The sequence below is a fragment of the Erythrolamprus reginae genome, chromosome 2 (assembly GCF_031021105.1).
Source record: "Erythrolamprus reginae isolate rEryReg1 chromosome 2, rEryReg1.hap1, whole genome shotgun sequence".
Lineage (NCBI taxonomy): Eukaryota > Metazoa > Chordata > Lepidosauria > Squamata > Dipsadidae > Erythrolamprus > Erythrolamprus reginae.
The window spans coordinates 219,931,217-219,946,458 of NC_091951.1; the positions used below are offsets into that span (position 1 = coordinate 219,931,217).

The 15,242-nt window shown below is 37.5% G+C and overlaps 1 protein-coding gene across 3 annotated transcripts in view; it reads right to left on the reverse strand.

The window, feature by feature from the left end:
* Positions 1 to 15,242, reverse strand: part of SIDT1 (SID1 transmembrane family member 1) — an 82,273-nt gene that overhangs the window by 54,388 nt on the left and 12,643 nt on the right. For all 3 annotated transcript variants that reach the window (XM_070741927.1, XM_070741926.1, XM_070741925.1), the window contains 3 exons: positions 15,015 to 15,185; positions 13,189 to 13,234; positions 1,494 to 1,595 (listed from right to left, as the gene is read on the reverse strand). In XM_070741927.1, the coding sequence (XP_070598028.1) occupies positions 1,494 to 1,595; positions 13,189 to 13,234; positions 15,015 to 15,076 (210 nt within the window). In that variant the 5' untranslated portion in view covers positions 15,077 to 15,185. The remainder of the gene's footprint in view (positions 1 to 1,493; positions 1,596 to 13,188; positions 13,235 to 15,014; positions 15,186 to 15,242) is intronic.

The following is a 15,242-nucleotide window of genomic DNA, read 5'->3' on the forward strand; positions in this document are numbered from 1 at the left end:
CTTTCGTAAACTACTCAAGACCCACCTATACCGCCAGGCAGTTGAGACACCTTTCCCCCAGGCTCTTTATATTTTATGTTTGGTATGTATGTGCTGTTTGGTTTTTAAATATGATAGGGTTTTATATGCTGTTTTAATATTAGATTTGTTTCGCTATAATATTGTTTTTTATTATTGTTGTGAGCCTCCCCGAGTCTTCAAAGAGGGGTGGCATACAAATCTAATAAATTGTTATTATTATTATTGTTATTGTTATTATTATTAACTAATGAGAAGGAAAGAAGGGAATTAACAGGGGACAAATGAAAACAAATTCTACACAGAATAGATGGCTGTAATATGGTAGGAAAATCTGCTAATCTTTCTGCCGTATGAAATAGGGGGACAATACACATTTGAGACATGTAGAGTTTGTGTCTCCACCCCATGTTTGTACAGCTCTCACTCTCAATAAGGCAGAAACAGCTGGCTAGAAGGACTCTCACGGGAGGTGAAGAAAGAGGAGAAATTCCCGAGCTGCCGAGCCTTGTCAAACACCAGGCTGCTTCAGCTTTCTCCTAGCGGCTGCCAGCTCCATCCGCCTCTTCAGGGAGGGGCCCGGCTCAGCTGGACTTGGAGGCTCCCACCCGGATGTTATCTAGCAGGCGGTCTAGGTCGGTGGGGGCGGCTTGACGGGAGGCTACCTGGCCTGGAGCCGCTGATGACTGCGGCAGTGACTGTCACGCCGGCTACCTGATCTTTTAAAAAAGCGGGACATTTTTCAAACGCCCCGGGACGAGGGACAAATTATAAAAAAGCAGGACTGTCCCGCCAAAAGCATGACGTCTGGTCACCTTACCTAAATAGCACCTGCCTCTTCTTTGTGAGGCACTTCAAAAATAAAACAAGACTGTTTTATCATCACTGCTCTTGTTATTATTGGAAGTTAGCAATGTCACTAATAAACAATGTCCTTCCTTCCTCCCCAGCCACTTTGTCAGTCCTCTGAGAAAGATCAAGTCAGGAAACAGCCTGTACAAGGGTTACTGGAACTCGATTTCAAAGTATGATAACAGAATCTTCAAAGCCCAATTAGAGTTTCTCTCTGTCCTTATACCCAAGGAAAACAAGGTGGGACAATCTAAAGCTTCTTTCTCATCATCTCTTTTCTTTCATGGTTAAGCGAATGTTAATGTAACCCTTCCTTGAATTCCTTTTTCAGGATTATCTCTGCATGCATCCTCTCTGTACTGGATATTTGTCATATTTGTTTTCAAGCATACTGTTTTCTCTCTGGGTCCTAAGTGAACACAAACATCTTTAGGATGTAGACTTGGAATCTATCTGCTTTGAAGGCAGCTCAGATCAGTCTGAATTAGCCCAAGTTCACTCACAGTGCAGGAATTGTACAAATCTGACTCACACTTCATATTAAATTGAGCAGCAATAATACCATAAGCAAATACAAACACTTCCAATATTCAAGTAGCCCATCATAAACTAGCAGGACTTACCACAATATCTTGGATGGAGACCACAGAGCAGGGATAGATTGTCTTAGAAATCACTCTGACAATGACAGAATCCACATCAGGAGGGAACTGGTACAAAAAGTACTATGAAGGGAGAAAATATGTTTACGAACCTTTCTGCTATAAGGATAATCTTTAAATATGGCCCCATTTATCCAAGATAATCGTGCTGATGCTACCATGATTCTCAGTCTGTACCCGACATGTCCTGTTGAGTGATAATATTTAAAGTACGTAGAGCTCTACCTGGGTTTATTTAAATGTGAGTAGAGATCTCCACATAGTTAATCAGCATAAAACCCCAACCCCAACCAAAAATTAATTCCATAGATACGATCAATAAATAATCCCTCAACCAATAGCATCCCAAATTCCAGAGTGATTCTCAGCCACCAGAGACCATATGAAAATGTATATTATGTGTATTATGTATAAGAAGCAAGTTTTTCAGCTACTAGCCACTCAAGGAACTGCTCTCATATCTACACAATACAACAATTTCACCACAATAAAGCATGTTTTGGGCTGGTTAGTGCCTGTTTGGAAGAGTTTCAGTTCATGAGTATATAATTACTTAACTTTGGTCTAGACTGAAGTTTAAAATAAAGCAAAAAATATTATATGTCGAATGGCTTGCAAGAGATGACAAAACTTTTACTTAATTACGGAAATGTCTATGGAGATTTTCAGTGATCCAGGTCATGGCTGACAACAGAGCAAGTTAGGCACAGACTCAGTGGCAGGACCAGCATGACTATCTCAGTTAAATGGGGCTCCCCCATATTTAAGGATTTAAAGAACTTCAGAACAGAAGTGAAACCTCTTCAAGGAAAAGCAAAGTCAGTTGCCCTTTGAAAAAGCATCTTTGGGATAATCAAGGACATGTTTTCCTGTTTTCCACCCTAGCTTTACAATGCTCAGTGCTGGCCTGACACCAGTGATGGGTTGCTACTGGCTTGCCCCAATTCAGGTGAACCAGTAGCAGAGGTGATGGGAGGCGCCATCCCGTCATCACGGATGATCTGCGCATGCACACGCACATCTCAGAACCGGTACCAAAGCTAAGTGAAACCCATTATTGCTGACACAGTTATCAAACCTTCCCTACCTCACTTTAATTGCTGTACAATTAAAATATATCTTTGGTGGGATACAAAAAAGGTCATAGGACTCGGCATGACTCACTTAATAACCACGCTTAGCAATAAAAATTCTGGTCCCGGGCTTCCGGTTTGGCGGTGATCGCGGCGGGACATCCTTGGCAGGGCTCTGCCAGGCGATCCCTTCTACCCCCTCCGAAGGTCGCATTTGCGATCGGATCGGGCTCGGATGGCCCGATCCCAGAACAGGGGGCTCCCCTCTGCCCGAGGAGCCATCGCTGAGACTCCAGAGGCAGCGGTTCGCCCCGCAGCTTCGAAGACGGGAGAACCGATCCTCTTTGCCTGAGAGGACCGGCCAGCGCTTTCTCCCCTCACCCAGCGGGAAGCTGAGAAAAAGTTCTAAATTGAAAGTTCTACATTTAACTAACTGAAAAAGAATACATCCGATAAAGGACTCAAGGTAAAAAATTTCCTCTTTGTTTCAAGACTAAAATCTGAAGATTTGATCGTTCGCAAGCCTCAAGGGAAAGCTTTCTTTAACGAGGCGAAAGTGAAAGTTTTTTTTTTCTGAGTCTCATCCGCAAATAACAGCCGAGACTAAATTCTCTCATTTTCATTGTTTCCATTTTGTATTTGAATTTTGGAATCTATAAAACATTTTTTTTACCCTATGCTTTAATAAAAGAACTTGAACTGGAAATGACTATTTAGAAGATTTCAATGCTTAAAAGAAATTAGTAAAGATGACTAAAATTTCTTTTTTATAGTCTGTCAAAACATTGTGTTCCGGGCTGACATCTTAACAGCGGAGGAATATAACTTTGTTGCCTTATTTTTTTTTTCTCATCCTGTTGTCTTTGCAACATAATAACATTATATAACAACTTGAAAATAAATGGGAAATAGAAGGAACTGATACCTTTCCTTTGGAATATTTACCTTTGGATTAACCTATTTGGATTAACCTATTTGGATTACTTGCTGATTGCCTTTGAATTACTTTGGATTACTCGCTGATTGCCTTTTTTCCTTGGGATTATTTTTTCTTCTGAGAACCTTTTCACATCTGCCTGGTCATATGAACTTCTGACTTCTAACCTGACTCCATCTTGGGATCTATTTTTTTTGCCTTTGTCTTGAATTTGGAAAAGAACATAGACTCCATTTTAACTACAAGAAAATTATTAATTTGACTTTTTTTTCCTTTCTTGAGACCTGCAATTGGGATTAAGTATAATCGTATTTTCTGACATTTGGATTCACACTCTTTATTCATCTAATATAATTTCCTGATTTATAAGAAGAACATAACTATATATACTGTGTTTTCTTTTTGATTAATTAACTCTTTTTTTGTTCTCCTTCTGGTTTTCCTTCTTTTTATTCCTATTTCTAAAAGAAGTTTGAATTGAAGACTATGCATTGTTAGCAAACCTTGGTTTCCTGCTCTATTCTAATTATTTGAATTGAAATATTCCCCATTTCTTTTCTCTCTCTCCCTTTCTCTCCCTCTTCTTGCTGCCTTATTAAGTCTTTTTTCTCTTCCTTTTTTTTCTCTGTACTTCCTTAAAATCTCCCTTTTTAAAATAGTTATTATTCTTTCTTTGCTGTCATTTATTTTGTCTTTTTATTAGACCATTTATTTTTAACTTTTACTGGTTTTCTATTCCTAAAAGTTTTACATTTGTTTTCTGAGTTATTATATCTTTAAATTTTTAAATTTTTAAAATAATTAATAATAATATATATTGGATTTTGAATTTTGAATTTTCTTGATAATTGAATAGTTATAATTTAAGCGTAACCGCTAATAAAACAGATTGAATAGATTTGGAATTTATAGAAATTTTCTCCTTTTCACTATATATAAATTTAGATTGATTTAAATTAATTCAAATTTCAAACAGCGGATTCAAAATTGATAATGTCAACTTCTTCAACCGTTGTTAAAACAGTCAAAAAACAACCTACTGCAACAATCTCTTCTCCACAAGTGTCGCCGCGTCCCTCCCCGACGCACCAGGCGTCAGCTATGTCTTCCAAGGATAAAGAAAAAGACAAAACAATGCAGTCCAACTTTGCAACACTACAAGAAACTTTAAACAATATGCAGGACTTTATGTTTAAATCTCAAGAAAATGCTACTCAACAAAGAGAGGCTATAAAAGAGGATGCAACACAACAAAGAGAAGCTATAAAGGCAGACTTGACAGAATTCAAAAAGGAGATGGCCCAATTGAAAGTCGATATGGCCGAGGTGAAAGACCAGATAAAGGTGATTCAACAAACACTACAAGAAAGCGACGATCGCGTGAAAAAAGTTGAAGAGAAATCCGACAAAAATGCAAAAAGAATAGACTATCTTGAAGGGAGAGCTGATGCAAGGCATAGAAGACATGATGAATCAATCATTCAGCTGGAGATGCAACGTGCTTCGTATGGACTACGATTTCAGAACATGAAAGAGGAAAAAGATGAAGATTTAAAAATGACTATGGCGGAAACTATTGGAGGAATACTCCAGGAGGATCCTGCTGCGCTAGTGAAAGAAATCGATGAAGTTTTCAGAACTTCGAATAGTTACATCCGTCGCCACAATCTCCCAAGAGAGATTCACATCAAATTTACCAGGAAAACTTTGCGAGATGACATACTCCACTGGGCAAGAAACTCCAAACTTCAACATCAAGGAGTGGAAATAAAAATATTAAAACAAGTTCCAAGAAGCGTCAGAGAGAGCAGAAGAGATTACCATTTTCTTACCAGAATTTTGATCAAAGAAAATATAACCTACCGTTGGTTAATTCCACAAGGCCTTTCTCTGACATGGCGCTCTACAAGATACAAGCTGGAAAACGTAGAACAAGCTAGGTACTTCTTCGAAAATAGTGGCATCAGCCACATGGACTTTTCAGATAATCAACAAGAGGCTCAACAACAATCAGCACAACAGCAACCAGTGGAGAAACTAGCAATCCAACAAGAAGAACTTTTGGGGGCCACTGCCCTGGCAATAGAGCAGGACCAAGGTGCTAGAAGAGTTCAACCCCAGCGAGAAACCAAAAAACCTACTAAATGACAACAACTAAAGACCTAAAGATCTTTTCGGTAAATGTTAATGGACTAAATGAACCAAGGAAAAGGAAACAAATCTTTTCCAAAATCAGAAGTCAAAATGCTCAAATTGCAATATTACAAGAAGTACATATTAAAAAAGATAACCAAAAATTATTGTTGAATCCTAAAATTGGAAAAATGTATGCTGCATTAGCAGATCAAAAAAAAAGAGGTGTGGTGATGTATGTAGAGAATTCTATAAATTCCAAACAAATATACAAAGACAATGATGGTAGAATACTAATTGTACAAGTTGATATTGAACCTAGACCTATAGTGGTTGTCTCTATTTATGCTCCCAATGAAGACCAAATGTCATTTTATAAAAATTTACACCAAATAATAATAGAGTTAGCTATTGAGAATGTATTAATAATAGGTGATTTTAATGCTATTGTGAATAGGCAACTAGATCATTCAGGGGGGGGGAGCAATAGTAAAAGGAAAAAAACAAAAAGAAATTTACTACCTAGTACTTTCCAAAAAATGAAAACAGAATTATTGTTAAATGATATATGGAGGGAAAGACACCCCCATAAAAGACAATTTACGTTTTATTCTAATCCCCACAAAATTTGGACAAGAATAGACATGGTATGGACATCAAAAATGGCCGCAGAACAAATAAGGGAAGTAGAGATAGATGTTAATACATGGGCCGACCACAACCCAATAGTGGTTTATATAAGAACGAATAATAAGCAGAATACTTGGTGGATGAATAGAAATATATTAAAAGATAAGAAATATAAGGATTGGATTGAAAAGGAATTAAAAATATTTCTTGAAATTAATAAAACCCCAGACACCACTCCACAGAATTTATGGGATACACTCAAAGCTTATATAAGAGGGTTAACAATATCCTATATAGCAAAATACAATAAGGAAAATAAACTAAAGTATGTACAATTAATAAATGAATTAAAACAACTGGAATTTGCATCGCAGCAACACACCAAGAATAGAGATTTTAAAACAGAAATAAATGTAACTAAACATAAAATTAGAATTATAGAACAAAATCAAATAACTGAAAAAATTAAAAGAGCAAAACAGCATTATTTTGAACATGCAAATAAACCGGGAAGATGGTTAGCATATAAACTTAGAAAGCAGAGTCAATCCAAATTGATAAAAAAATTAGAAGATAAGGATGGTACAATAAAATACGATACAGAAGGAAAGGCGGATATTGTCTATAATTTTTATAAAGATCTCTATGCCAAAGTCAATGTTAGCGAAGATGAAGTTTTTAATTACTTACAGGCTTCAAAACTACCACAAATAACAGAAGACCAACAGACTATGTTGGATGGACCAATAACCATGGAAGAACTCCTAACTACAATTAAAAAACAGAAGAACAATAAGGCCACCGGCCCGGATGCTATACCAGCAGAATGGTATAAGATAGAAAACGAAATAGTAAGAAACCATATGTTAGAAACTTTTAATTTATGTAGACTTGAGGGTAAAATTCCGAAATCTTGGTCAGAATCGTTGACAACTTTAATACACAAACCCAGTACTGACCCAGTAAAAATCAAAAATTATAGACCCATATCGTTATTAAATGTAGATTATAAAATATTTATTGCCATTTATGCAGATAGACTTAAAAGAATTATAAACGGAATAATACATCAAGACCAAAATGGATTCCTACCAGGGCGACAAATTAAAAACAACCTGAGAACGGTAATAAACACATTAGAATATTATGAACAACATTCAGATAAGACAGCATCTTTAATGTTTTTAGATGCTCAAAAGGCCTTTGATAACGTTAATTGGACATTTATAAAAATGCAATTAAACAAAATGAGGTTTGGCCCAAAATTTGTTAATTTAATAGATACTATATATTCAAAACAAACGACTAAGATAATATTAAATAATAACCAACTACAAACACTTGATATAAATAAGGGAGTTCGTCAGGGATGTCCTATATCACCATTGCTATTTATTATGACACTTGAAACTTTATTAATTAAAATAAGAGCGGATTCTGATATAAAAGGTTTAACAATAGGAGACGAAACTTACAAACTTCAAGCTTTTGCAGATGACTTAACGTTTATAATTGAAGAACCGATAACAACAGTACCTTCTTTATTACAAGCTATCGAACAATTTGGAAATGTAGCAGGTTTAAAGATAAATAAAAGTAAAACTTCTTTCTTAACTAAAAATATGAATAAAATACAAGAAACTAAATTAGAAAATATTTCTGGAATAAAAACTGTAAAGAAAGTAAAATACTTAGGAATAAATTTAACAGCGAAAACAATAACATTAAAAAATGATAATTACATAAAATTATTAGCAGAAATTAAAAAAGATTTAGAAATGTGGAATAACCTGAAAATATCATTTTTAGGAAGAATTGCTACAATTAAGATGAATATTTTGCCTAAGGTTTTATTTCTCTTCCAGGTAATCCCAATAAATCCAGGAGGAAATTTTTTTAGAACCATGACAAATTTAGTTAAAAAATTTATATGGCAAGGGAAAAAAGCAAGGATAAAAATAAATTGTTTAGAAGACATTAAAGAAAGAGGAGGATTTGGTCTTCCAAATTGGAAATTATATTACCAGGCCGCCGCCTTAACATGGATTAAAGATTGGATAACTTTAGAGAATAAAAGAATATTAAATCTAGAAGGACATGATCTCATGTTGGGTTGGCATGCATTTATATGGTACGATAAGGAAAAAAACCACTCATACTTTAAAAGACACACATTAAGGAAGTACTTATTAGAGGTTTGGAAAGATATAAAGAAAAATCATTTCTTAAATGTTCCAGAATGGATAGCCCCCCTAGAAGCAATAACACATCCAAAGTCCATAAAAGACACGAAAATATTTTATAGATATAAAGAACTATTAAACGACCAGATGAAGTTAAAACCTAGGAATAAACTACAAGAAGAAGGAATAATAATAGACTGGTGGCACTATGCCCAGATTCGATCCAGATACCAGAAGGATAAAACTCTTTACATTTTTAATAAAAGTAAGAATCCTTTAACTACTTTAATTACCACTAATTCAACAAAAATGATAGGGAAAATATATAAATTTCTTATCGCTCACAAAAATATAGAGCTGACTTTAAAAGATACTATGATAAGATGGTGCAGAAATATAGGTAAGGAAATAGATATAGACACCTGGGAAAAAGTTTGGATCAATAACTGGAAAATGACTAAGTCAGTTTCATTAAAAGAAAACCAAATTAAAATGTTTTATAGATGGCACCTCCCACCAAACAGGATAGCAAAAATGTTTCCAAAAACATCCCCACTATGTTGGAAATGTAAGAAAGATATAGGAACTTATTACCATCAATGGTGGACATGTGGTAAAGCTAAAACTTATTGGAAGATGATTGAGAAGATATTAAAAGAAATATTAAAGCATGATATAGATAACACCCCGGAATTTTACTTATTAGGAATTACTAATCAGACTTATAAGAAAGAAACTCTTTATTTAATCATACATATATTAACTGCGGCTAGAATAATATATGCGCAAAACTGGAAGGGGGAGGAAATCCCCAAGAAAGAAGAAGTTATAGCCAAAATATTAGATTGCGCCGAAATGGATATGATGACAAGACGATTAAACGATCAAGAAGATACTAAATTTTATGAAACATGGAATAATGTATATAGATGGTTAGATAAGAAAAAATAAGAGATAGATTTGTTTTTACTTAGGTAATAACAATATTACCATTAGTTCAAATGTATTTGTAGAGGATTTTGTTATAATAGTTTACTTATAAGTAACATATTAAGAATTTTGTTTTATTTGTTTAAATGTTTGATTAGATGAATATAGTACCTATAAACGATATATTAAGAATCTTTACTTATACCGTACTAACATTGCATTTAAGATTTGAAAACATATTAAGAATTTTGTTTTATTTGTTTAAATGTTTGATTAGTTGAATATAGTACCTATAAACAATATATTAAGAATTTTTACTTATACCGTACTAACATTGCATTCAAGATTTGAAAATTTTTTATCAGAACTTTTTAACATTTAACAAATGTTTGATTATGTATTCTTTTTTCTATTTGAATGTATACTTTCAAAAGTAGCGGGGAAATACATCCCCATTCTATGTTTAATGTCTGTAAGTCTGTATGTCTATTTTATGAAAAATAATAAAAAAAATTTAAAAAAAAAAAATTCTGGTCCCAGTTGTGAACATATGTTGAGGACTATCTGTAATGAGGAGGTTCTGGAAAAAATCAGTTCATTTTACCAAAGGGAAAAAATAAACGTTCAGTTTCCCTTTTTCCTGCAAGGGAGGGCGATGCGGCAACCTTTTAACAGGGGAGTGAGGCCGGATATTGCTAGAAACTGGATGAGCACAGAATAAGCACAAGATTAAGATGGGTGCTGAACACAAAGAAATCCACAGGCGACCCCTGCCAGGCCAAACACTGCTCCTCTGTTTTTTATTGTCAAGGAAATACAAAGTAAGCATTGCCTCTAGAAACTTTGCTTTCTGATTTGATAACTGGTAATCAATATACTGAGGGCTTTGGAAATGATTGCCTCTGAAGAATGGTTTAAAAATCTACTTATATTTAACTTTTAAAAGAAATAACTGAAGGAGAAATGACACCAGTTTGCAAATATTTGAAGGGTTATCACACTCGTCAAATATTGCTACCTATTGCTATTGCAAGCAAATATTCTCTGTCTCCTCCCTCCAGGGCAGGACCAGAATCAATAGGGTAATATTACAAGGAAGTTAGTAATGTATAGCCAGACAGAGGAAGAACTTCCTGATTGGAGCAACTCTCAGCTAATAGAGGAGGGTGGCACATATAGGGGAGAGTTCTTTTCTTCTGGAGATCTTCAGAAGTGAAATACTGTAGTTATTTGTCAAAAATGCTCTTGCGGAAAGTGTACTAAGCAGAGGATTTCACCAGCTGGCTTCTAAGATCACTTCCAGTTCTATGATTTTATTACTTAGTTCAAACTCAACTCCATGCTCAGTGCAGAACCTCAAATTAAAATATAGACAGAGGTCTATCCAAGTTTTACTTCTGCTGAACCACTCAAAGCGAAGTCCTGAGTATGCCTGAGTAATTGGTTGTACTATCAAGTGGCATCCACTTTTTTCCCATTTCCATTATGTATAATATTTCTGATTCACTTTATTAAAGAGTGCTATTTTGAAATTAATATTTTTGCTATTTTAATATTTTTGTTGTTCTACGAACAAGGATAGTAGGATAAATTTGATGTGGATATATGCCCGGTTGGTTTCTTCATCCCTGAGGAAATCATCCCTGGCATCTCTTTTATCATCAACTGATGTAGCGATCAGCCCTAGCTGGAGATTGATTGGCAATGCAATCTGGATCTTAAAGAGATTTCAAATTTTTATTTCATTTTATTATCAGGTTCTTACTACTACAATATCATATCAATGAACCTTGTTCTTCCCTGGCATAAATATCCACACCTGGGTAGAGGAACTTGTTGAGTCATCCAGCATTGGATACGCAGGTACTACCGTGTTTCCCCGATAGTAAGGCAGTGTCTTACTATCTTTTTACCCCCAAAAGCCCCACTGTGTCTTACTTTGGGGGTATGTGTTATATTGTCCCGGGCACCGGGGCCGGCTCGTCTTCGGGCTTCGGCCCGGGCGAGGCCTCTTCTCCTCCGGGCGGGCGGCATTAGGCGGCGTTGCGCGGCAGGCGCGGCTGCCCGTCGGGCCCGGCCTCCATCCCTCCTGTGCCGCAGCGGGGCCGGTCCGCGATGCGCATCCTGGGGGCGCCCGGCTGGCCGGCTCCGGAGGCTGCGGCTCCTCCCGCTGCTGCCCAACGCCGAGGATGCCCCACGCCCAGCCCGGCTATGGCAGCAGGCAGGCAGGCAGCCCCAGGCGCAGCGGGGAGAGCAAAGGCGGCTTCGGCCCGGGTGAGGCCTCTTCTCCTCCGGGCGGGCGGCGTTAGGCGGCGTTGCGCGGCAGGCGTGGCTGCCCATCGGGCCCGGCCTCCATCCCTTCTGCGCCGCGGCAGGGCCGGTCCGCGATGCGCGTCCTGGGGGCGCCCGGCTGGCCGGCTCCGGAGGCTGCGGCTCCTCCCGCTGCTGCCCAACGCCGAGGATGCCCCGCGCCCAGCCCGGCTACGGCAGCAGGCAGGCAGGCAGCCCCAGGCGCGGCGGGGAGAGCAAAGGACGCCTCCCTCGCTTTTAGTACCGTGTTTCCCCGAAAGTAAGACATATGTCTTACTTTCGGGGTATGGCTTATATTAGCCGACCCCCCTGAAACCCCCCATATGTCTTACAATTGGGGGGGGGGTCTTACTATCGGGGAAACACGGTAGTATAGCATTCATCTAGATTGGAGTATTAGAGTTACCATTATATATATAGGCATTCCATGTCTTCCAGAGATTTATCTAGTTTAATACCAAGAATCCAGGAAGACAGAAGAGAGATTTTAATCAGTTTACATTTGCCTCTCTGCCCATATATAAAAGTAGTCAATAATGCTAAAGTTCTACACAGTCTAAGATATTGATTTATATGACGACAAAGAAGATACTTTTATATCTTCTTGGACTCTTCTCTTCATCCTGTTATTAAGAGCTGTCCATTATTATGGCATTGGACCAGACTACTTACAGGACTGCCTTGTGCCTCATAAATCTCTGCGACCGGTTAGGTCCCACAGAGTTGGCCTTCTCCAGCTCCCATCAACCAGACAATGTCATTTGGCAGGGCCTACGGGAAGAGCCTTCTCTGTAGGGGCCCTGACCCTCTGGAACCAGCTCCCTCCAGAGATTCGTACTGCCCCCACCCTCCTTGCCTTCCACAAGAGTCTTAAGACTCATCTATGTTACCAGGCTTGGGGCAATTAAACCTTGCCCCTCTGACCAATAAATATGATGTATGGTGTGATTGGATTGTCTGACTGAGTGTTATATAGGGTTTTTAGTTGTAATTTTTAAAATATATTAGATTTGTTCTACATGCTTTGTTTTATACTTATTCTATGAGCTGCCCCGAGTTTTTGGAGAGGAGCGGCATACAAATCTAATAAATTGAATTGAATTGAATTATTGCATATAGCAATGTACAGCTAGCACTCAATGCAATTTCATTTCAGTGCCAATGCATAAAATTGTGCAGCAATATTGACTTCCTTCCAATGTGAAGAAAAGATCCGGCTATTTATACAAACATTTGTGTCTTACTGGAGGCTTTAATTTATGTATAAGCATCGATTTTATAATGTTGAGGCTTTTCTTTATTAATAGCTGTTTAACTTGTCTGCTTGGCTCCTGTTCTAAGATTTATAATATAGGGCAAATGTATCCTACTTTAATAGATAGCCAAAAATAATATTCTAACACCTTGGAATTTTGAAAATATATATTTATCATTTGTCATACATAATTATTATCACTTACTTGTGGCTGAGAGGGACTGGCAGTGAATGTAAAAGGAGTATCCATGCTGCAGAAAAAAGGAAATTTGTCCAGATATTAAGATAAAATATGAAACATACAGCTAAGATAGCAGTTAGAAACTGTGATAACAACTTCATTAGCTATACACAGCTGGGTTCATTTTTCCAAATTAGCTTCACCCACGTGACTAATGAATATATAGATAATTTTGGAATAAAGAAAACTTTACTGATGAATATCTTTTACACTTTATAGAGTTCAAATATTTGGCTCCTATGTATGTATTTTACTTCTCCCTGCCAATTACTTTTTAATTACCTGACAATCCTCATTGTCCTTCTCTAAAACTGCTCCAATCCCTCCAAATTCTTCTTAAGAATGGTTCAAGAATTGGATGCATGCAGAATTAGTACCCAGAATTGAGGTTAAAAGGTGAGCCCACAAACCAAATAGGGAAGAGAATCTAAATCTGAAGGATTGGGCAGGAAAAATAGCATTGGGTAGATGCAGATGGACACGGAAAGCTGTGTGATGCAAGCAGCAAGCTGTTGATACTCAGGCTAAACATTTTTAGCTAACCTGCCACATGTTAGCAACATGTTTCTTTCTTCACTCTGTTTCTAGTCAGCTTTGCATATAAATTGGTTTGATACGCAAAGTGGGGATATGTAACATATATAATAGAAGGCTAATATTTTTAGCAAAAAGCCTTTGCTGCTTATAATATAGTTTATGGCCTAGATCAGTGATGGTGAATCTATGGCACGGGTACCACAGGTGGGATGCGGAGCCATATGTTGCTGGCACGCGAGCTGTTGCCCTAGCTCAGCTCCAATGTGCACGTGTGCACTGGCCAGCTGATTTTTGGCTCACACGCAGGCTCTGGGAGGGCGTTTTTGGCTTCCAGAGAGCCTCTGGGGGGAGGAGGGCATTTTTACCCTCCCCCAGCTCCATGGATGCCTTTGGAGCCTGGGGAGGGCAAAAAACGAGCCTACTGGGCCAACCAGAAATTGGGAAACAGGCCGTTTCTGGCCTACAGAGGGCCTACAGGGGGTGGGGAAACTGTTGAATTATGGGTGTGGGTATTTGCACATGTGCGCGCCCACGCTCTTTCGGCACCTGAGGGGAAAAAGGTTCACCATCACTGGCCTAGATTGATAAATCTATTGCTATTGTTTTTTTCAGAGTGTTTGGCTTTAGCTGTTTCTCTTCTTGTTCTTTGTGTTATTCCTATCACATTTCAGGGTCTTCAGTTTTGCATTTCGCCTGCTACTTTAATCTGCAGCATCAGTGGGACAATGCCTTTCCATGCAGGCAGTCCAAACAAATGGGTGTTTGGCAGTCCAAACAACTGGTCTCCCATGTTGTCTATGGGAATTTTTAACATATAGAGGGGTTTTTTTCTATTTAAACAAAAGAACAAATATTGAAAATAACAGCATAAAGGCAAAAGCAAAATGATATATAAATGGGAGTATATAAAAATTATTTATAATCATAAGGAAAAAGAACAGTTTAGCATTGATATTTAATAGTTATATCCCCAAACATATTTGTATAGGGATAATCTATTGAGAATTGCTGTTATATATTTATAAAGTCACTTTCTATGAGCTAGGCATCCCTATGAATTTGATTAGTAATTAAATCAGTTTAGTTAAACATGGCAATCAAATATGAGTAGAACAACCTTTACCTAAAGGATGCTTAAACATGGATTTGTTTTGTTAATTTTTCAGTGAGTGATGTTTTTGATATAGTGATCCAAACAACAACAATTTTTTTCCATTGTTCTGAAATGGTAAATCCAGAAACTGACCACTCACCGGAGTTGGAAGTTCTTAATCTTGGTAACTTCCAGCTGATAGTGGGCATTATAAGGAGCCATGGAAGCTACATTTATAAATACAATTTGCTCGGAAGATCCATTCTCAGGTACAGATTCAGATGGACAGAGGGTACGGCTGACTTCTGTGTAGTTGTAACTTCTTTGGTAGCTGCCAACACAAAGCAAAATCTGACATTCAGAACAAAACCCGCATTTAAAAAACCCT